Here is a 24092-nt window from a genome sequence, read left to right on the forward strand (position 1 = left end):
AGGACCTGGAAGGCTTGCTGTGATAGATGGAACCATGAATTCTACTGTCTACCAAAAAATCCTGAAGGACAATGTCCGGCCATCTGTTCGTCAACTCAAGCTGAAGCGATCTTGGTTGCTGCAACAGGACAATGACCCAAAACACACCAGCAAATCCACCTCTGAATGGCTGAAGAAAAACAAAATGAAGACTTTGGAGTGGCCTAGTCAAAGTCCTGACCTAAATCCAATTGAAATGATATGGCATGACCTTAAAAAGGCGGTTCATGCTAGAAAACCCTCAAATAAAGCTGAATTACAACAATTCTACAAAGATGAGTGGGCCAAAATTCCTCCAGAGCGCTGTAAAAGACTCATTGCAAGTTATCGCAAACGCTTGATTGCAGTTATTGCTGCTAAGGGTGGCCCAACCAGTTATTAGGTTCAGGGGGCAATTACTTTTTCACACAGGGCCATGTAGGTTTGGATTTTTTTTCTCCCTAAATAATAAAAACCATCATTTAAAAATTGCATTTTGTGTTTACTTGTGTTATATTTGACTAATGGTTAAATGTGTTTGATGATCAGAAACATTTTGTGTGACAAACATGCAAAAGAATAAGAAATCAGGAAGGGGGCAAATAGTTGTTCACACCACTGTTTATATAGAGTTAATGAAACTAATTTAATGAAAATCTGACTAATTTTTTAATTGTTACATTTTTTGTTACTTCACTCTTTACTTTATACTTTATTCTCTTTAAAAGTATTTTACCCACTGGGAAGTTTTCACACTTTATTCAACATGGAATCACAATGGATTTAATTTGGCTGTTTTGACTTTAATCGACAGAAAAAAACTCTTTAATGTCTAAGGTTAGAACAGATCTCTGCAAAGTGATCTAATTTAATTCAAATATAAATATAAAACACGAAGAACTGATTAACTTCCAAGAGGTTGAATACCTTTTATAGGCAGTGTATCACCGGCCCAATCAGAATTTCAGATGCCGCCTACAGTTTTTTTCCTGGTGCCCCCTTGGGCTGGTTGATCCTACTGTATGGTTGCAATACATACGTTTAGCTATCCAGTGATGTGCAGAATGCATTTCTATCTTATACAGTTTGTTTGAAATACATTTTTGAAATCTGCTCTTTCATTTTGAATAGCCCTGTAGATACACCTACAGACCTAATCTTCTCTGGATTTTTGCTAATTGTAAGTGGTCACAAATTAATGATACTGATCTAAACAAAGGTGGCTGGAAGAAAATATTGTATGTCATGTAGCTAGTGAGATGTCCACCAGAAACATGGCCATTAGTAGCAGAAATTAGTGAGAGGCATGGAAGAGATCCCTAATGAAGGTCACTAATGAAGTCTGTCAGTTTTTATTGCATCACACTGAGAAATCAGTCAAGATGGAAGAATTAGGCATGTCTGCTTATGGTAAGAAGGGGGCATATTTGCGTAAATTGCTATACCAGATTTCTCTTGGTTTTTTCTTTTTCTTCATGCTTTTATTAAGTGAATAATCTGCCAGTCACGTATGCACTGCTTGTTATTCAATGTTCATTCTAGAACATTTGCTTCTCTCTATCTGGCTTTAGATGGACTGACATCATGTTATATAATAAAAACATAGTGTACTCTACTTTTAAAAGGTACTAGAATGAATGAAGTGCAAGATGGGTGATGCGTTTGAGAGTGTTTGGAATGTTAAAACTATTATGCCAAATGCATTCTCACTCCCCCACTGCCTGGCTGCCATTACCCGTGAAATGAGCGGATGTATCAGTTCATCTCACTCTTGTGGGGGTCGGAAACTTTGATCTTGAAGACAGTTGAACAATAATGTAGTCGATAATTAGCATGGGAGGCAGAACAGCCTAATCCTCTTGGTGCATGGTGCAGAACTGAAATCAGAAACTTTTTAGAGCTCATTAAGGGCTGAACCTTCATAGACCACAAGGCATATGATAAGGGGCAAAGAGTGCAGATTTGGCATTCGTCCTGGTTCAGGCCATGATATGCCAAAAAAGTGACTTTGAATGCCAGGCAACAAACTTTAGTGTTATTTCTTCTGGAATTATGACCTTGCAATATCACTTCATGTTTCTGCCAGTTTGTCCTACATGCTTCGTTTGGCTCTGAACTTGGATTTTTTGCATTTTGCTCTTTCATGTCTTTGTACAGAAGGTTAGTTGGAATAGACAACTGCACAGTGTTCAGTCCATTAGTTAAAAAGTACATGCTTTCATAATGCAAAGATAGATAACAAAATCTAAATTAATTGGTATCATAAATTTAACTGAGAAATTGTACTTTGCTTTTACCGAGATTCCTCTCGATTTTGACTGTAGGAGGAAATGTTAAAGAAACTTGTTATTAAATTCCTCCATCCATCCATTATCCAACCCGCTGAATCTGAACACAGGGTCATGGGGGTCTGCTGGAGCCAATCCCAGCCAACACAGGGCACAAGGCAGGAACCAATCCCGGGCAGGGTGCCAACCCACCTCAGGACACACACAAACACATCCACACACCAAGCACACACTAGGGCCAATTTAGAATCACCAATCCACCTAACCTTCATGTCTTTGGACTGTGGGAGGAAACTGGAGCGCCCGGAGGAAACCCACGTAGACAGGGGGAGAACATGCAAATTCCATGCAGGGAGGACCCGGGAAGCGAACCCAGGTCTCCTAACTGCGAGGCTATTAAATTCCTTCATTTATGATATTCATATATTGAAGGCTGAACTTAAAATGAAGGTGTTTGTAGTGACGGTGATGCTCTGTGCAATTTACTTTGAGGAAGATAACAAAGTGGTGCAGTAGTTAGTACCACAATGACCCAACACGTTGGGTTTGAATCACTGTACCTGGCCATTATTTGGGTGGAATTTTCATATGCCCCCCCAAGCGTGTGTGTTTGCCTGTTTTCTTTCCACATCCCCTACAATGTGTGGTAATTCTAAAGTTGAGCTTTTAGTACTGCACCTCCTAGGTGGTGGGTTCTTCAATTGCGACTTTCAAAACTAATTTAAAGACAATCTTTTTAAACTGGCTTTAAGGTGTTGATGGTATGCTATTTATCTGTTTACTTGTTTGCTTGTTTTATTTTTTATATGTTTTTCAATTTAACTTACTTATGTACAGTGTCCCTGAATGTCATGAAAGGCATTCAGAAAAATAAACTGTATTTTTATTATAATTATTAAATTGACCCTGTGGGGTGCATTCATGAGTGGGCCCTCCTGGTTCCTCCTATGCACCTGCTGCTGTTGGCACAGGATCTGACAATGGGTTCCTCCATGGATGTGCCTCTGCAGACCATCACTGACCCACCACCAAACCGGTCATGCTGAATGATGTTACAGGTAGCGTAACGTTCTCCATGTCTTCTCCAGAACCTTTCACGTCTGTCACATGTGCTCAGGGTGAACCTGCTCTCATCCGTGAAAAGCACAGGGCTAAAGTGGTGAACCTGCTAATTCTGGTATCATGGCAAATGCCAATCAAGCTCCACAGTGCTGGACAGTGAGCACAGGGCCCACTATAGGACGTCAGGCCCTCAGGCCACCCTCATGAAGTTTGTTTCTGGTTGTTTGGTCAGAGACATTAACACCACTGGAGCTACTGGAGGTCATTTTGTAGGGCTCTGGCAGTGCTCATCCTGTTCCTCCTTGCCCAAAGGAGCAGATAGCGGTCCTGCTGATGGGTTAATGACCTTCTACGGCCCTGTCCAGATCTCCTAGTGTAACTGTTTCTCTCCTAGAATCACCTCTGTGCCCTTGAGACTGTGTTGAGAGACACAGCAAACCTTGTGGCAATGGCATGTATTGATGTGCCATCCTGGAGAAGTTGGACTACCTGTGCAACCTCTGTAGGGTCCACGTATTGCCTCATGCTACCAGTAGTGACACTGACTGTAGCCAAATGCAAAACAAGTGAAAAAACAGATGAGGAGGGAAAAATGTTAGTGGCCTCCACCATTTATTCCTGTTTTGGGGGTCGTCTCATTGTTGCCCCTTCAGTGCACCAAAGCATCTGAAACTGATTAACAAGCCCCTCTGCTACTTCACTGACCAGATTTAATAGGCCAGAGGTTTCAGTAACTTGATGTGATACTCGGATTAAAAAGGTTTCCTTTCATTTTTTTGATCAGTTTATTTTGGCTGGTTCATTGAGTAGCACTGAAGACAGCATCCTGGGTTCAAATTCTACACAGGGTTTGCAACACTAATGTGGGCCCTGTAGTGGGCAGGTTCTTTGCCTAGACCTGTTTCTTGTTTTGTGCCCAGTACTACCTGGATTGGCTGCATCTCCATAAAAAGCTGGATTGGATTAAGTGTGTTTTGTTTGGAGATCTCTAATATCTTTTAAGATATCTCAAAATCACTTCCTGTCCATTTCAACTTGTCATAAATGTGTTTTTTTTCTGATATTTCACCCTTTATTCGCATTGAACTTGTTGTCTGTTTTAAAATATCTCCAATTTTATTTTAATACAACTGAAGTATGTTATTTAAAAATGAATTAGATGTGGAAAGAAAATAGTTATTTTTAAAAATCTTGATATTAATTTCAACCCAATTTGAGGATGTTCATTTAAGTAGAATTTTCCTCATGCAGGTAACTGTAGATTGGCCCCTTGAGCCTGTGTGTGTGAGTGGGCCCTGTCCAGGGCTGGTTCCTGCCTATTACGCTATGTTTCCAGGATATTCTGATCTCTCCAAACCATAAATTGGATTAAGTGTGTGTGAAAATGCAATTTTTTTAAATTAATTTTGCAATATATCCACATGCGGCTTAAGCTTCCAATTACATAACCATTGTAAGAATTTTCTTATGAAGAAACCATACAGGTTTCTGTAGCATTTTACATTTTACAGGAAGCCGACAAAATCAAAACAGTATACTGCTTCTAGAAGGCCTGGTCCAATCAGCATTCAGCTAGCAAAGCAGACTGCCAGCAGCCAATAGATTTGATGTCAAGTGTGTTAGTAATGCTGTGTCCTTTGGCAATGGGGGAAATACAAGTATTAAAAGCATTTTAGTAAGGCACCATGTTATCCACTTAATGCACGCAAGCATCGCATGCTGATACAATTTGTGATGTTGCACTTTCAAACTGATCACTTTGCATGCTCGTGTTGCACTTAATGCATTTTTGCACGGTTTTATACTTGCGTAGTACATGGGCACTTCCTAAAAAGTTGAACTAACTAAACGTAAGAAAAAACTCCACCAACACAAAGCGCTCAAATAAATGTATTTATTTATTTATATTTTTGTTTTATTGAATTTTTTACAATCAAATAACACTCCATACACATAACTCGAGTTTTACAAAAAGGAAAAAAAAAAGAAAAAGGTTTAAAATAAATCAACCCGCACCCCTGAGAAAGAAAGCCAGGCCAGCAGAGTAAAACTTAAAGCTAGTAAAGACAAATGAATAGATAAAATAATAAATGAATAGAGATTAATGGAGTAAAAGATGGGAGAGAACCTGCTTCCACAATTTAAATGCTTATTCTAAAATGTTATTGATTAGATCCTGCCAGGTTTTGAAAAATTTCTGCACAGATCCTCTAAGTGTGAATTAGATTTTTTCCAGTTTCAGATAGTATATAACATCAGTTACCCCCTGACTTAGAATAGGTGAGTTAGGATTCTTCCAGTTGAGCAAGATAAGTCTGCGTGCCAATAGTGTAGTAAAGGCAATTACAGTTTGTTTGTCCTTCTCCACTTTAGGCCCATCTGGAAGAACACCAAACACAGCTGTTAGTGGATTAGGAAGGATTGTGACCCCAAGGCTGTCTGATAGGCATTTAAAGATTTTGGTCCAGAATGATGTTAATTTGGTGCAGGCCCAAAACATGTGACCCAGTGAGGCTGGAACTTGATTGCAGCGTTTGCAGGTTGGATCTTGCCCTGGAAACATTTTGGACAATTTCAAGCGAGACAGATGTGCTCGATATATAATTTTAAGTTGAATGCTTTGCACATATGCAGCTCGAGTGAATTCTGTGCATTACTACTTTCCACTCCTTTTCTAAAATGTTGAGAAAAGCCAAGAAAAATGACACCTTTTATTGCCTAACTAAAAAGATTTTTAGTTAGCCAATAAAAAGATTTTTAGTTAGCCAATAAAAAGTGTCATTTTGCTTGGGTTTTCTCTACATTCATAATGGCTAACACAGTACAACACACTAGTACTACTGAAATATTGAGATCCTATTCCCAGTGCTCTCTTAGATCTTTGAAAGGGAGGGACTGTTAAATGGTTTTATATATTGTAGAAATGCTGTCTGAGTCCTCAAGACTGATCAATATTTCTTCCGGTATAGAGGGAGGTGGTAGGTGAGGAAAATTGGGTAGGTTCTGTTTAACAAAGCTTCTGATTTGAAGGTAGTGAAAGAAATGTGTTACTGGTAAGTTAAATTTGTCCGTAGGATGCAAAGACGTTGTCTATGTATAGATCTCTAAGTGATTTAATCTAAAATATTTTCCAGATATTAAAAACTGCATATGTTTGAGAGGGTTGAAAAAGGTGGTGCCACAGATAAAAGCTTCTTTATCTTAAAATACTTCTTGCATTGGTTCCATATTCTGAGTGAGTGAAGCACAGTTGGGTTCTTATTATATTGGCATTAACTTGTATATATTGGGGCACAAAGCAAGGGATATAAAGAATATAAAGAAGTACTGCAGGATTTTATTTCTATTGCGGACAAAGCCCATCTATTTGTGTCCAGGTTTTTATAGCTTGTATGTTTGCTGCCCAGTAATAAAATTGGTAGAGCCATGACTCCTTCAAAGTGCTAAAATTTAAACATGAAATTTTACGTACAATGAGATTAGAGTCTGCAGTGTTGTGGTTTTTGTTAAGGTGTTTCTTTGTACACTGCAAATATCGAACACATTCACAGGCATACTGCATAAATGTAATTCCTTGAACTGGTAAACAGATAAATGGGAAAAAGGTTGGGGTTGCAAGACAGGGAAAGACCCCATTTTTTGTCGTCATGATGGAAATAGGTGAGTTGAAAGTGCATCATGACTGGTGCCAGTACAGCTTTCACCAATAATCTGGGCAGTGATCCTTTCAGTCATACAAAGTGCAGGAAAATTATTTTTATGGTATGATTTCATATTATATTTTTTGTCATCCTTCTATTTTCGAGGTACTTTTTTGTTTCACAAAATGTGAAGACTTTAAATTTCTTAACCAATCCTTTCAGAAAAATTAATTTACCATTGTTAGATTATTTTTCCATTATTTCAATGCCATGTTTATTATGGGCACTGATACCTTGTTTAGCGGTTGCTACTGCGTTGCTAAGCCAATGACCTGGAAGGTCTTAATCAATGATGTTACTGTCCAGAAAATATTAAGGTTCCGCCATGCACTTCCTAACCATTTGAGTTTGTAGAGACACAAATTAATTTCTCTGTAAGTTTTTTATAGAATCCATGCTAAGAAATTGAAAATTATATTATTAAAAATGATTGAAATGAGTCCGGTAGCATTCCAGCAAATTACAACACCAATGGCTGAGGCTTATGCTGCCTTTTAAAGTGTACTTGGTTACCCTGCTGCTGCGTGACCACCTTGTTATGTTGTCTATCCAAAGCTCTGGCAATTAAGTCTGGAATTGGTGAAGATAATCTGTTAGTAAAAGGCAGGCATGTGTGTTTGAGATCTCAGTAGATCATGATATATCAGATCATTAGTTAAGCTTTAACATTGTGCTCTATGAACTACTGTAAAAAAATGATTAACTAGACAATTGTCTGTCTGAGCTTGTAGCTGCCTTTGTATAAGGCGAAGTCAGGCACGGGTAAGACGCGTGTCAAAGAAATCTCTCAGTCCAAAAGTTCGTTTTAAAAATATTTAGTGAAAGTTAAAGGCAAACAATCCATACAAGAATAAAAAGAAAAATAGTTACACACAAAGAATAAAGGCAAAAAAGGAAAAATGTATCTTCTATAAACTTAGTTTGTCTTATGAAGCTTTGGTTATTTCTTTACTTAAAGGTTATTTATTTCTTCTACTGTATGCTTCAAACATACGGTTCAAAACTCTTTTATTTTACAAGTTACTTCACACTCAAAAGGCCCTTAGGCCGTTGGCACATAGACATGCGCCCAGGCACGGTCACGTGCATAAGCACAAACGTGAGCTCAAACAAGAACACGTACAAGGACACGGTTAAAAAACCGTATGCCTCTGTACCTTACACAAGGCAAGGCTAAACACTTACTAAAGAACATTGTTTACTCATAACTGTTAAGAAATGACAGGAAAATACCAACTCAATTCTATTCACGGGGGTTTTAGGAACCTCCCATATTTTATGCATTATCATCTAGTAAATATTCATACATTTTATAGAACTAGGAGAATGGCTCTTACAGACAGAGCTTATATGCTGCTAGTGCTGATTATCGGCAGGAAATGTCTTTAACATTTAAATACATTTTTATTGTTTTACAAGCAAATGACAATAGATAAAATAAAATATTTCTCCACAATGATGTGTGGTGGTTATGGTGGTACTGACCAGAAAGCAGGAGACCGAGCTGGAGGTCGCAGAGTTAAAGATGCTAAGATTTGGGTGTGACGAGGATGGATAGGATTAGAAATGAGGACATTAGAGGGTCAGCTCAAGTTGGACGGTAGGAAGACAAAGTCAGAGAAGTGAGATTGCGTTGGTTTGGACATGTGCAGAGGAGAGATGCTGAGTATATTGGGAGAAGGATGCTAAGGATAGAGCTGCCAGGGAAGAGGAACAGAGGAAGGCCTAAGAGAAGGTTTATGGATGTGGTGAGAGAGGACATGCAGGTGATGGGGGCAGCAGAACAAGATGCAAAGGACAGAAGGATATTGAAGAAGATGATCCGCTGTGGCAACCCCTAACGGGAGCAGCTGAAAGAAGAAGAAGAAGAAGATTTATAGTGGTTCCTTTCACTAGCCTAACAGGCTTAAATAAACAGTAGACAGTTCTGTGTCTTTTATCCAAACTATGTCTATTCTGTTCCACACTTTTGGATATTTGACAGCATAACTAATAAAAAGCTGCCATGAATAATAATCAACCTCGATGACCTTTTCTTGTAACACGTCTTTTCCATGAATTTATTTTCCATATCATAAAAAGGCAACGTAAACTAGACTAGAAATGTAATATAAAAAACAATACAAATAATCCTCTCCCTCTGTATAATACTGCATAAAAGTGTATGTTTTGCATAATAATAAACAGAAATCTTCACTTTGTCACTATATTGAGCATGGAGGTTTGTAGAATTGAAAAGATTTTGAAATTCAGTAAAGGAGATCTGAACGTAATACAATGTCAAATGTGAAGCCAATACACTGGAGCCAGTAGAGGGGTGATGGGTTCATTAGTTTTGATCCTTGCCACAAATCTGGCAATGTCATTTTAAACTGTTAATATTTTTCTTCAGGATTACCATGATGAGATTTTAATTGCAGTAATCCAGTCAAGATACAATGGAAGTATGGTAGAATAGTTCTATACAGGAAATGTTGTATGAAATTTAAAGTGTTTATCAGGATATCGAGGACACAGAGAATCAAGTCCAAGATTCATTGTAGACACCTCAGATGCAGTAATCAAAAATGTGTAATTATTGCAAACAAGTCAGTGTTCAATAAAAACAATTACAAAAAATGCAAAAAATACTTTAATGAAGAAAATAATAAACTGTGTGAAAGACGCTATATAGCGCCCGATCCAGCACAGACTTACGCAGAGGCACGTGTAAAACTCATACAGGCTTTTATTTTTCTTCACCCGTGGGCGCACGTCTTCCCCGTGACCCACAGGCAATACACAGTCCCAAAAGCACTTTACACAATTCCACAAACAACTCTCCACCTTGCACCACCACTCCTCCCAGGCAGCCTCGTCCTCTTCCTCCTGATTCTGGCCCCTTAGTGATGGAGGCTGGCCCGTTTCATAGCCCACCCGGAAGTGTTCCAGGTGCTTGACCACCTGGTCCCAATTGCACCTCCGAGTGGGGCTGATGACTCGTCCAGCCAGGTTGTTGAGTCTTGGCAGCACCCCCTAGCGGCCACCCCAGCTCCCACCCAGGTTGTGGAGGACTCCATGTCCCATGGAGCCATGCAGGAGACTGGGGAATCAACTGCCCCCAAGCATCCCGGGGGAAGTACTGAGCTGTCCATGGTGGCTCCACCGGAACATATGCAGCAGGGGCGTCCCGGCCGGGCATGGGACCTGGCTGTCCATCACAACTGTAATAACAATTTTCCAACCACTATAAGGCACACATCCCTAAAAAAGAAACCCCATCCCAAAAAAGAAAAGAAATCCCTTCTTAAAGGGTTAAAAGTGATCAGCCCTTGAAATTAAAGGAACAAAAAAAAAATCTCTCTCACCCTGGCAAACCAGGAGGGACTAATGGCTCTTTCCCTGCATGTAAATCTTCCTGCAGCAGCTTAAGTCCTGCCCTGACTGAAGTGAGGGTACCTGACCTCCTCTTGATCTAGCAAATAAACTGGCTTTATCCGAATCGAAATATCACCTAACCAGAGTCTAACACCCTTCTCTTTACACCCTTTATGCGCGTCGCGCTTCACGTTCACGCACCTAGCCGACTCTCTGCAGCACCCGGCACTTGCCCTGCTCACCTACCAGTGAAGCACTGCAATTCGTAAATGCGATGGGTCTACCAGTCAAACATCGGGATGAAGCTGTCGGACTACAAGCAAGCATCTCAACTCGAGAACACAAACTCATTACACCATCAACTGCAAACCGACAACAGTTGGACGCTTTCTGTATGCACTTTAATAAAGTGACTGTGCCTTCAAACACATATAAATAAGGGGCAAAGTTCTTTTAAAATGTTATATAATGAGTGGTATCCTTACATTATCAAATAGTGCTTTTACGCTTTCAGTGAGTTACCAGCCTGGTGGGATAATTTTCAGAAGAGTATAAAAGACACAAGTGAAGATCTTGTAGTCAAAGTGAAAAATAAATCTGTAGCAATTATTAGTGAAACAAACATCCTTTCGGTAGGATTTTAGCAAATTGTCTGCAATTAAAGCAGCATCACTAGTTAACAGATTCCTTTTGTATTGCTATAAGGGCTGAAGGTTCTTTTCACTTTCCTTTTCCCCAAATATTCTCTTAAGGAAACCTGCATTAGCAAAACTAATTTTCCTTAAGAGTAAAGTGTTAAATAATCAAAGTCTTCATGTATGCTTTTTACACGCTGGTATTGTATAGGTCATGAAATAATGCATTTAAATGTCACATAAAAAGACGTGCATTGCAGATAATAGAGGCTACAGTATATTTTTTATGGAAATGACACCAGCAGATATTCTAGATATACTACAGACATTTTAATGTTTATTGCTTAATGTAAAATGTCATCCAAAGTGTATGGCCAAGTATGTGAAAATGCACAAATGTCTGCAGATTTTAAAATGTATTTTTTTTTTGGGTCTGTGGAATATTCATCTTGATTTCTTTATTTTTTTTTTTACTGTTAACGAAGATACAAATAATGTTTGTGAGCAATTATTTACGAGCTTGTAACAGAACAGGGACAAGAAAGCAAAAGGGAACACTGACTAACTAAAATTGTTTTCAAACAGTCATATATCTGCATTACGTTAGAGTCACCAGTTAACCTAACAGAATGTCCATGGACATTGAGAAGAAACTGATTTTAGCTCAAAGAGCTTATGCACACTGCATATACAGCAAATCAGCCTTTCGCAGCCACCATCGTTGTGTTACAAGTTACCATTGTGACCCTTCCCCACTGGTCCAATGAAGCGATTGACAACACTGCATGATTTTTTCCCCCTTTTCTAACTGTGCTCGCTTAATTAAGGGGACGTCCTTCCCACCTTGAACCCCCAACCCCACTCTTCACATGCTTTTTGTGGGTCATCAGTAAATTTAGAAAGGTAAAACGGAGTCCCGGGACCAGTAGACATCCCTTTGATAAATTAACCACAAACCAGTGCTACCTTCTCCATCAACCCAGCAAGCCATCAATCAGCTTTAACGATGGGCCTTCTATCACAAAGCTCTTTGCAGAACAAATAACTGTGTTTCATAATGATACCAAAAGAAACACTTATTTTGGTTAGCCTGTTAGGTAGAATCTAAATCTAAATAAAAATAATATTTTGAGTGGTCAACGTGATTTGGCATGAGTTGGATCAGGTCTGCAACACAGAGAAAAAAAACTTCCTCACTTAGCTTTCCTATTATCCAAAGAAGAAAAATTCTTAACCTTTATAGAAATTGAATTGCATTTTCCTGATGTCCAGGTGGTAGTAGTGACAGTTTCCAATATTACTGTGTGTTTTAAATAGTTTGAGAATTCATGTATATTAATGTTGTAAGGTTCGGCAATTCACTGTAAGTGCTTGGTAGTTGTAAATTTGTGCAGACATGCAAAGCATGTGCTTAGTGAAGAGTGCTGTACAAAAATAAATTAAACTTAACTGAAAAAATATCAAATTGGATTATGTTGTATGTATTTTATACTACATATACATTATATATACAGTATATATATCATTATATATATTTTTTTTCTGTGAACTCTTTTTTACTTAATGAATACAGACACACACACATACACACATCAATGGCTCTTTTTACAATAGGCTACACCCTTTGTATTGTACTGTTTTTCTCTACCCTGGTGGAGTTTTATCTTAAGCAGCCTTGTGGCGACTTTGGACAAATAAGGCGCTATGTAAATAAAATTGATTCATTGATATTTATCCTCTACCTCTGACCTCCCTGTCATGGCAGAGCAAATTCAGACAGCTGTTGATAGAGACCTCTGCAGCTACACGACTCATTCTTTTTTTATGTTGTGAAGTTTTTTGGCATCTCAGACTCCTTAACCAGTAATAAATATGTGCTACTTCTAAAGGGTCAGTGCCCTACTTTGTGTGAGCGTTTCTACTGATTTAAAAGCAAAACATGAACATGTCTGTATATAAATATCTTTATTTTGAATGGAGGCACCAAAATGATTTTATTGGTTTTTTTTTTCAGGTTAGAAAAAATTATGTGAACTGTAAAAGCATTTCTCTCTGTTATAAAATAAAAATCTTGTAAGGAGGCAAAACGTGATTTTCTTGGAGAGACATTTATACGTCCTGCGAGACGAGTCCATGCCCGGGGTTGGAAATAAAGGACAAAGAGTAGATGACAAAGTGGAACGTCGTAAAGAATTCAAAAATGTTGGCGCGGTACACATGCAGAGCATGTCAGGGATAACGGAAGTACGAAAATTCTAAAGTTTCAAAAAAAGGATGGGAAAGATCACATTAGGGCAAACAAATGGAAATTACTACTTGGTGAAATAATGGAACAGCGACAAGAGATTGAGTATATTGTTCGGATTTAAACTTTAAGTCGGAGACTTGTAGATCGTCTAATTCGTGTTGCCAACGAGAATTAAAAGATTCCAAATAAGTTGGTGCGGTATGAAGTCCCGTGAGACGGAGACTTCTAACATGAGATTCTTTCAAGTCACGACCTACTTACAACTATTTTCAAACAAGACCACAGTCATCTAACCTCTCAGTCGTGTGAATGCTTTTGTCAGACACTTTCTGCACTCTCAGCTCTTATAAATTTTATCAGGACAATAATTTTATATGTTCTAGATGACACAACAACAACCAAGCGAAGAAGAAAGAACATGGACAAACATTCGAAAAAAGTCATTTTATTTATTAGAGAGAAAGAAACGATATTCACTCACAGGCAGTTATACGTTGCATTGTCACGATGAAAATCCAAACAAAATTCAACACAATCTTTAAGAAAACTTAATTCCAAATATTGTTTTTACTAAAGATTTAAAGTAAATGTGAAAATAATGCATATGTAACAATTCCCATGAAAATAACAACCTCTTAAAATTGGATATCCGGTTAACCAAATCTGGGGGTGGGCGAGCGAAGTGAGCAGGGGGCGGAGCCACCTAGTTAAATTAGAGAAGTAACATCACAATTGCAAAGTAACTGACTAGTGTATTACTGCAGATTCAGTTTGGAATTATTCAGAGAAAGTCTATGTTGGCCTGTATTTAGGTTTGTTTTCTTAGTTTACACTTTAGTTTAATGTTTTTCATTTATTTAATTATTTATTTATTAACTGATATCCTGTATGTCTTTTCTCTATACTATAACTAGTTACCTTAGTAACATATAGCATATAACAGAAAATAACATTTTATCATCTCATCTTCATATCAGTTTTCCCTGGTGAGGGTCACTGTGAAGAACATTTTTTGTTCTGTGCATTGTGTGTCTGCACACTTATAAAATAATTTTGCCAGTTTTCAGATTGTGGCTTCATTTGACAAAAGAAACCTATCATTTGAAAATTATCAGTTAAATAATGCTTTTTATCATGCATTTACTTATCTTGAGTATATCTGGTTGGCAGTGCAATTTTATATTTCAGGAGGGTGGAGTGTAAAATATTGTTCTTTTTATTTTTGACATAATAGGTATTGCTTGTGAAGGAAAATTTGTGGATTTTTCAATGGCGATTGATTCATCATTTTGAGCAGTTTTCTTTTTTTTTTTTCCTTCACAGGATGATCATTCCATGTTTTTTCAGTTTGGTCCTTCAATCGAACAACAGGCTTCAGTTATGCTAAATATAATGGAGGAATATGATTGGTACATCTTTTCTATTGTCACCACATACTTCCCTGGGTACCAAGACTTTGTCAACAAGGTACGCAGCACAATTGAAAACAGCTTTGTGGGTTGGGAGCTTGAAGAGGTCATTCTGTTAGACATGTCCATGGATGATGGAGATTCAAAGATTCAAAATCAGTTGAAGAAACTTCAGAGTCCTGTGATTCTTCTCTACTGCACAAAGGAGGAGTCCACCTACATTTTTGAAGTGGCCCATTCAGTGGGTTTGACTGGCTATGGGTACACCTGGATTGTGCCTAGTTTAGTGACTGGGGATTCCGATAACGTTCCTTCTGAATTCCCAACTGGACTAATCTCTGTGTCCTACGATGAATGGGATTACAGCCTGCATGACCGAGTTCGAGATGGAATTGCAGTCATCACCACAGCAGCGTCCACCATGCGGATTGACCATGGCTTTATTCCAGAACCCATTACAAGCTGTTATAATGCCCAGGATAAGATGGCTTACCAGTCAAGTATGCTCAACAGGTAAGACAAACAGATAAGCAAGTTGCTGATATAAACAATTTAAAGTTAAACCTTAATGCTTTCAATTTTTGTTTTGTTTTTGTTTGATTTTGCACAAAAACATGCAAAATTCTCAGAGTTTGCATATCGCGTTGTTGTCATTTAAGGTTTAAAGGAAACTAATTTTTTTAACACAATTTATTACAGAGCTTGAAATGATGTACCTTAGAGCATAAAGTCTCTTCCTTATGATGTCCAAAACTGTGATTGTTAAATTAGTAAAGTAGGTTCTGTGCACTTGTGAAAAGGCTGGTGCAAGCTCTGGCTCCCTCTGTACCTATGATAGAAAATGGAAGCTATGAAAATGGAAGCATTTTATAGCATATGCCATTATTTTTGAACAATTATTGCCAACGTTTCCTGTGTCTCTAAAGTGGAATTTCCGCCCTTCCACTCGTGGTTGTTTCAATAATAAATAAATAAAAAACTTGCAGTATTTTCATCTGAGGGGTACATTTGTTGACCATAATAAGAAAAGTAGGGGTACTGTCACTGGATTTATAGCATTGAGCCAAACAAATTAACCTAGCTGTCCTAAAAACAAGCCTTAAAGGAGCACTCCCTACTGCCTCCTCTCATCAGATAACAAAGAACACACACTATGAAATAATAAAAACAAAAAATGCATTACTATTTACAAGACATTTCCTCTTCATGAATGTATCTGCACAGATAAATCAGAAACCAAGCAGATCTTCTAGCTGTGCCCAGAGCTGCATCTTAATAATGGACAGAGCCAGTGCCACACTGGAACTCTGTGAGCATAGTGAGCTATATTTTATTTACTTATTGCTAGTTTGTGGCTGTTGTATTTTTGTTTTTGTGGTATTTGTTTCATTTGCGTCTTTTGTGGTTTAAAGCATGATGACGCGCACTCCTGCCTCAAAGCTCAGAGCACATATTTCAGGGCCATAATCCGTCCATCATAGTTGGCAGACTTTTCCTAGCCCTCTGGGACACTTAAAACTTCATTGAACCACTCAACGCGTGTTCAGTTCCCCCTTCCCCATGAACTTCAATGCATTTTACAGAGTTTGGAAAAGTTCTCAGACATTTCTGTGATTTTGCCAAACTCACATCGACGCAAACTCTGAAGGGTCTGCTCATCACTATAATTAAACTTTACATTGTTTACATGGATGCATAAACGCATATAGTGAACCTGAGTAAATTGTAGTTAGATTAACATACAATTATAAAAATATAACAAAAGCATAATTACGGACAGCCAGTTGACAGCAGAGGAGAGGAAAGCAAAAAAATCCATTGAACAGCATAACAGTTAGTAAACCTCTGCGAGGTCTGTAATTGGTTTTACTAGACGAAGTCACAGTGAAAGTCACTGTTCTAAAAATATGAAGGACTGGCCATACACTCCATGTGTGTTATTATATAAAATATAAGGACATGCTAGGCATTTTGTTTAAAAGACTAAATATTTTTATCCTGGTGTCACTTACTATTAGCAGGAGTAATAGTTTGGCAATGTAGCAGTAGTATCATGTGCCATAGCAGGCAACCACGATAAAAAAAAACATAACGGAGTGTGATAGTGCAGGTCAGCTCCATGCTACCTGGTCCTTTTGGGGAGCCTCTTGAACCTGCTACCACCGATAACATACCTGAGGGACAAGCCCGACAAATAAGTACACTCGCATATAGCAAGAGGTAGGTCGAAAGTGACCAGTGCTTTTACAAAAACAAAGTCAATCAAAACAGTTTTCAAAAATAAATAATCCATAAAAACCTGTGATGGTCCGTCTATTTAAAATCCAGATTAAAACCAACTGCCATTGAGTCCTTCATATTCTGTCAGACGAGTCCAGCACCACTCCATTTTTGTCTCGCCAGCTCACCCACTGCTTGCTCGGCTGGCGAAGACATAATCAGCCACGGTCCTCACTACCCGACCCCTGTGTTAGCTGCCTTCAAGTGGTGCTGGCAGAGGCATGGCTAGCTTGCTGAAGGTCCCTGTGCAGCGCCCTGAGGTGTGCCCCTCCTGTTTAGTATAACTGTTAGTAATTTATTCATAACTATATCGTAGGGGCCGGCTGGACAGTATTGTCCGTGACACTATCAGATCACACGCTGGTGACAAACAAACTGGCTCTCTAAATGGAATTTGTAATAACTTTATTAATCGCTTTATTACAGCAGCTGTAAGTTAGAAAAAATAAAGTAAATTGTGGGAATGGAATGTGGGAGGTGTGGGTAATAGTAGTACGTTAAAATATGTAAGATGTGGACCCACTTACTTATTCAAGACAACTTTGCGAAGGAAGATGATTAAAATGTAACGTAAGCTAGAAAGTAGAAACTGTTATGTGCTATAAAATAAAGCAATTTCAATTTGTAACAAATTTAAACGACAACACCGGCTGACAGTATACTACTACACAATCAACCTGTTTTACACAAGTTCTGAGAAAATGGACATCATAAAGTGAGGTGTTAATGGTTCCATGGAATTTACCTTGTTGGTAGGAGATTGATTTGTCTTATATATTGCTTGTTTTTCTTTAGTAGTTTCTCCATTTTTAACAGTTTTAGCAGATAGCAACTGATCTGAAGCCATTGTATCGCTACTTCTAGACTCGGTACAGTTGCAACCATTTCAATTACTGCACTGTTTGCATAACCTTCTTGCGACCATTGCGATTATTCATCAGCATCAGCATTCTCAGTTACCACCTCTGGCTTGTGCTCAGTTTTGGGAAAGGTAGAAATCTTGGTAAGCTTAGCGCTTTTCAATTCCTGTTGCAGGCTTGCCTTACGTTTAGCAGCATGACTTTAATAATGTTTGCCGGATCTGCTGCTACTGGCCGACATGGCGTCATATGATGAGAGTATAAAAAGAGTCAAATTGTTCAAATATTTGGTGTTTGCCGACTAATGGGGACCATAAGTTAACAACAGAATTGCTATGATTTATTGTTTACGAGTTTGAATTTCGATAATAATCTATATTTACACTATTAATGTGACGTCCTTCAAAACTTCTTTCATTCACATCTGCTACGGGACGCCAAAGGTTGCCAAATTTGGGAATGTACACATCTCTGTAAGGCAGACTAGGACGTGTTGTGCCTTTGATTAGGCTCCGAGCCTCCTAACTCCCAAAATCTAAAGTAGTGTAAATTGTAGGTCTGCCGAATACGTAATATCATCATGGATTGAACTGGACTTGCCTGGTGATGGTGCAAACATGTCACTGAAACTGTGAATTATTAACACAACGAACTGTGCAAGTGATTTAAGTTATTCATTTTGTTTTTAATTTATATGATCTCAAGTGAGGCCCTCAAGCTTGTAGGCCCTTGTGCTTTGCACAATCTGCACAATCCATTGCTACGCTACAGGGTGCCAGCCAGACTGCTCAGGGTCGACTGTCCTCCTTCGTTCTCACACCTCTGGCAAATCTCGGATTCCTGGTGTAGGATGCCACCTCGATCATTCCCAGTCCTTAATAATTAATCAGTGGGGATGATCCGACCCTAGTTTTCTGATCCTTCACCACCTACGAATGAGCTGCCTCGTACCCACACTGCCTCTCTCTGTCTATCTGTCTGTCTGTCTCGGTATCCTGTTTCGTTGTTTTTCCTCCATCTTTACTAGTGTAGACTACTTTTAAACTGACCATTCTAATGGGGCACAGGTGTCAGTAATAGTTCATAATACTTGTAGTTTTGCAAAAATGACCAAGTAATTAATGTCCACATAGGGTATGAGAAAAAATCCTTACTTGCCAAACTTGATCAATTCCAGTAGTTGTGATCTAAAATGAATTTTCCCAGGCTGCCCTTCTCCCTAAAATGGAGCTTTACCTAAATGAACGCTTCACAAAGACACTGACTTGCCATTTCTGCCTGCCCTGTATGGAGATCTTGTAACCAATTTGCTATGACATTGGCTGCTTTGACCATTTCCAGGTCTAACGTATCTGTTTGATAGGACATTATAAATTTCAGGTTCCACTTTCGCATCCTGCTAGCACGGAATATCTCTGTTTGGAACCCTGTATCAAGTTGAAAGTCCTGTAAGGCCATTGACCATAAAATCAAAGAGCATGGTAATTCCTGCTGGTTTTTTTTTAATGACTGCACAAACTGTTTAATTGATGTTGTTATTTTCAGGGTCACCATAAGCAATAAACAATGAGGTTTGCAGGTAAAAACATTAAAAATGTGCAAAGTTTTAGAGATTTTGGGTTAGATATCTAAAACATGTAGAAACCATAATGAAGAAAACAAAGAAAGTGAGTTTAAATTAATGCTAAACTGGACACGGGCAACCTGTTTGGTATCTTTTAATCAGTTTTATCAGAGTCAAACTCGCTACATGCACATTTTCAACCATTAATATTAATCTTTTTCTTTTGGCTACTCCCGTTAGGGGTCGCCACAGCGGATTATCTTCTTCCATATCTTTCTGTCCTCTGCTTCTTGTTCTGTTACACCCATCACCTGCATGTCCTCTCTCACCACATCCATAAACCTTCTCTTAGGCCTTCCTCTTTTTCTCTTACCTGGCAGCTCTATCCTTAGCATCCTTCTCCCAATATACTCAGCATTTCTCCTCTGCACATGTCCTAACCAGCACAATCTGGCCTTCCTGACTTTGTCTCCCAACTTGAGCTGACTCTCTGATGTCCTCATTTCTAATCCTATCCATCCTCGTCACACCCAATGCAAATATTAACATCTTTAACTCTGCCACCTCCCACATTTACTGTATGTTTCATGCACATTTAGATATGGCCTTACTTAAAGAGTTTGCACAAAAGACAAAACTAGCAGGAATGCAGTGAGAAGTAACAAAATATTTAAAGTTGCAAACAACATCACACTGCATTTCATATCTTAATGCACATTTACAGCAAAATACAATTAGCAAGGTGGCATGGTGGCACAGGGTTAGTGCTGTTGCCTCACAAAAAGGAGACTGGGGTTTATATATTCCAGGTGTGTAGAGCTTGCATAGTCTCCCTGTGTCTTCATGGTCGTCCTCTCAAAGTCTAAAGGCATACAGCTTAGGTGAACTGGTGCTGCTAAATTGGCCCCAGTTTGTGTTTGCATGTATATGGTCCCTCTGTGGTGGACTGGTGACCTGTTCAGGGATTATTCCTAGTGCCTGATGATTGGCCGATGATTGCTGGAAAAGGCTCCCGGGACCCTGCCCTGGATGGCTGGGTTTCAAAGATGGAGGAAACAATTCTTTGTGAAAAAAAAGACCAAAAATATAAGCACACTAACTGAGAGGACTTTTTATCCGTAGCCATTATTTTAAAGTAATTTCTGCCTTTTTACTGTAGACGTAATAACCAACCAACCATACCCATGTACAAGTTAACATCATTTGCTACGTTCATTTGCTGTATGATAGAGATAAGAGCTTACCAGTGGGACATTTCATGTGAGCACTTCTTCAAAGGTAGCCAGCAGTCAAAAAATTCTGAGCTAATTGCGTTACCTGGTTTTCCCAAGTTGTGATGTCAGCCTTAAACCTCACTGCATTTTTGCATATAAAATTAAAAAGAATCAGAAGCTAATTTCAAGCAATATGCAGCTTGTCTAATGCATTTATTTTGTTTTCTATTGTCCAAAAAAATTAGCCAAATCTAATCTTATTGCTGACCCCATCAACCTAGCAGCAAATCAGCTATGACAACCTGCTATTTATCAGAATCGTCCACCTGGAAGACATGACAGAGTGAAGTTAGAAAGTGTGGCATCACAATTTATACCTAGGCATTAAAGGGAGACTTGAGTCTTGTACTGTAAACCATCTTTGCCCAAAATATTTCTAAATCAAAGGGTTTGTCCAGTATTGTATTATGAACTTATTACAATCTGTTTTTTGATAGTGTCTTCTTTGAAAAAACACAAAAACAGAAAGGTTGAATCTTCAGATAAGTGATTTTGGAAACGATTCTCTCCACTCGTTGGGTTGAGCAAGAGCATAAGAACGCTGCTCATTTAAAATGTTGCAGTGAGAAGTTGTCCGCATTTTTAGAAAAGACTGGATGAGGCACAGAGTCATTTTAAAACTGGACCGTGCAAGTTACTGAGACAGGGTCTGCTATCCTTTGAAATCTTTCTAACCAGATACACTCGTGTCCCCAAAAGACTGACGCATTTTCATTGGTAGGAATCTTCAAATTTGTGTCAGAAGCACTGGTGCTTATTACATTTGTAATGTTTTATCTATTTATCTTCTTCATCTTCTTTTGGCTGCTCCCTTATAGGTGGTGACATAGCGGATCATCTTCTTCCATATCTTTCTGTCCTCGTCATCTTGCTCTGTCACACCCATCACCTGCATGTCCTCTCTCACCACATCCATAAACCTTCTCTAAGGCCTTCCTCTTTTCCTCTTCCCTGGCAGCTCTATCCTTAGCATCCTTCTCCAAATATACTCAGCATCTCTCCGCTGCACATGTCCAAACCAACGCAATCTCGCCTCTCTGACTATCTGAAGTCTGAAAATTGACAGATATTGAAATGTGCAATTTTGTAATATGCAGATATTGAAGTATGCAGTCACAATGACCACTTCTTTGAATGTATAATGTCATTTTCAGTTTACACTTAACTGCTTTACAGTAAGGACAGTATGATGTTGCAGGGACTTTATTGTTCCTGGAATAACATTTGTTGTTGTTCTGGTTCTGTCATTTGCCTTCAACCAATTAGCTTTAAACTTAAGCAAATGCACATAGACGCATGCAAAATATCTGGATTTAAAAAAAAGACTTTCCTTAGACACAAAAATGTGCAAAATCCTCAGAGCGTGCACATTATGTTGTCATTTAAGGTTTAAATGAAACAATTTTTTTAATACAGTTTATTACAGAGTTTGAAATTATGTACCTTAAAGCATAAAGTCTCTCCCTTATGAGGTCCAAAACTGTGATTATTAAATTACTAAAGTGATTCCATTGTTACTAAAGTAGGATCTGTGCACTTGTGAAAAGGCTGGTGCAAGCTCTGGCTCCCTCTGTACATCCATCCATCCATCCATTATCCTAACTACAGGGTCACCTGGAGCTAATCCCAGCCAACACAGGGCACGGCAGGAAACAAACCCCGGGCAGGGTGCCAGCCCACCACAGGGCACAATTTAGGATCGCCAATGCACCTAACCTGCATGTCTTTGGACTGTGGGAGGAAACCACGGGGAGAACATGCAAACTCCACGCAGGCAGGACCCAGAAAGTGAACCCGGGTCTCCTAACTGCGAGGCAGCAGCGCTACCCACTGCGCCACTGTGCCTCTGTACCTCTGTACATATGATAGAAAATGGAAGCCTTTTATTAGCATATGCCATTATTTTTGTACAAATATTATCATATGTAAATATTTTGTATAGTTTCTCATACACTGAGTCTCCCCAGTCCAATTTTGAGTGTTCAGAATTTTTAAGTAACTACTACATAACAGAGCCATGTTTGCTTTAGGAACCAAGGTTAAGGTTGTCAAAAAGACCGGGAATTCACAATTATTTTTATCTGCCGTCTTTCCCATTCCTGAATGATGCTCATTTGTTTTCAAAAGCTGCAGAAGCAGCAAATCTGTGGTCTGAAATTAGCTGTCAGCTTTCCTAACAGTCTGTATGCAGGTGAAACAAATCTCTCCCTATTTGCCAGTTATACTTTGTAACCTTTATATTCCTGGGAGCAGAACATATTTTCTGTTTATTTTAAGCAATTGTTTTCCCTAGATTATTAATGAGCAATTTCTATGTCTTTTGAAGATGATTTTCAGCATGTCCTGTATAAACTGTTTTTATTTGAGATGGCCCATAGAAGCTCACCAGTTAAATTATGTGGGACACAGGACCACTGATATAGTAGATATTGTGTCAACTGCTGGTGGCAGGTAGCTGTAACAGGGAGGCATCTGCCTGCTGAAATAAACTGGATATTGACTTAATATGACTCTGTAAGTTACAATATTTTCTTTATCAAATGCAGGCTGCTTTTTCATTTAGGGGAAATGAAATGACATATACATAGATGATAGCCTGTAATCTGCTTTTACTCACAATCTTTCAACCCATATCAGATCCAAAATCCAAACTGACCTACTACCTGACAGGCATCTATCTATCTATCTATCTATCTATCTATCTATCTATCTATCTATCTATCTATCTATCTATCTATCTATCTATCTATCTATCTATCTATCTATCTATCTATCTATCTATCTAATGTGTTTTCCTGAGTTTCTGCTCTGTCTTTTTCCACCTTATGATTTATCTAGCACTCATTATAAGGTTCGGTCAAACAGATGAGCTCCATCTCAGCCTATTAATGCGCCTCAAGCATGCTTCTGACAATGATCAGACAGGTTAGGGTCATATTGAACAATATACCAATAGGCCTCCATAATTATTTGTGACTGAGGTCAAGCGAAAGATTTTGATGTGTTAACATCATCTTAATAGGACTTGAAAAACGTCATTGTCAATGTGTTTTTTACTTGATGAACAATTTTCAGTTGCCGACTGGAGTCAGATAATAGGATGGTGTGTTTTTTCTTTTATACTGCACTGAAGTTAAATGTTCAAAGTTGGATTGGCGTTTGAGTTTGGAAGTGAGAAAGAGTGAAATTTGAAATCTTGTGTTGAGGGGAGGATAGAAATGTAGATGTGGGTGCTGTGATTGAGGACTTTGTAACTGTGGATTCTCATGGATCTGGATTAGGAGAAAGAACTGAAGGATTGATTTTAGGATGTGGGTGCATTAAGAAAAGCAATTTCAGTTTTTTTTTTGCTTTGACGTGACTTTTTCTCTTTTTCTAATAGTCCTGAATCACTAG

General features: G+C 38.6%; 1 protein-coding gene across 1 annotated transcript in view; it reads left to right on the plus strand.

The window, feature by feature from the left end:
* The window catches only part of LOC120537070 (glutamate receptor ionotropic, NMDA 2B-like), a 544803-nt gene that overhangs the window by 222113 nt on the left and 298598 nt on the right, over positions 1 to 24092 (plus strand). The window contains exon 3 of the mRNA XM_039765704.1: positions 14633 to 15231. Coding sequence (XP_039621638.1) covers positions 14633 to 15231 — 599 coding nt within the window. The remainder of the gene's footprint in view (positions 1 to 14632; positions 15232 to 24092) is intronic.

This window comes from Polypterus senegalus, chromosome 10, assembly GCF_016835505.1.
Source record: "Polypterus senegalus isolate Bchr_013 chromosome 10, ASM1683550v1, whole genome shotgun sequence".
NCBI classification, from domain to species: domain Eukaryota; kingdom Metazoa; phylum Chordata; class Cladistia; order Polypteriformes; family Polypteridae; genus Polypterus; species Polypterus senegalus.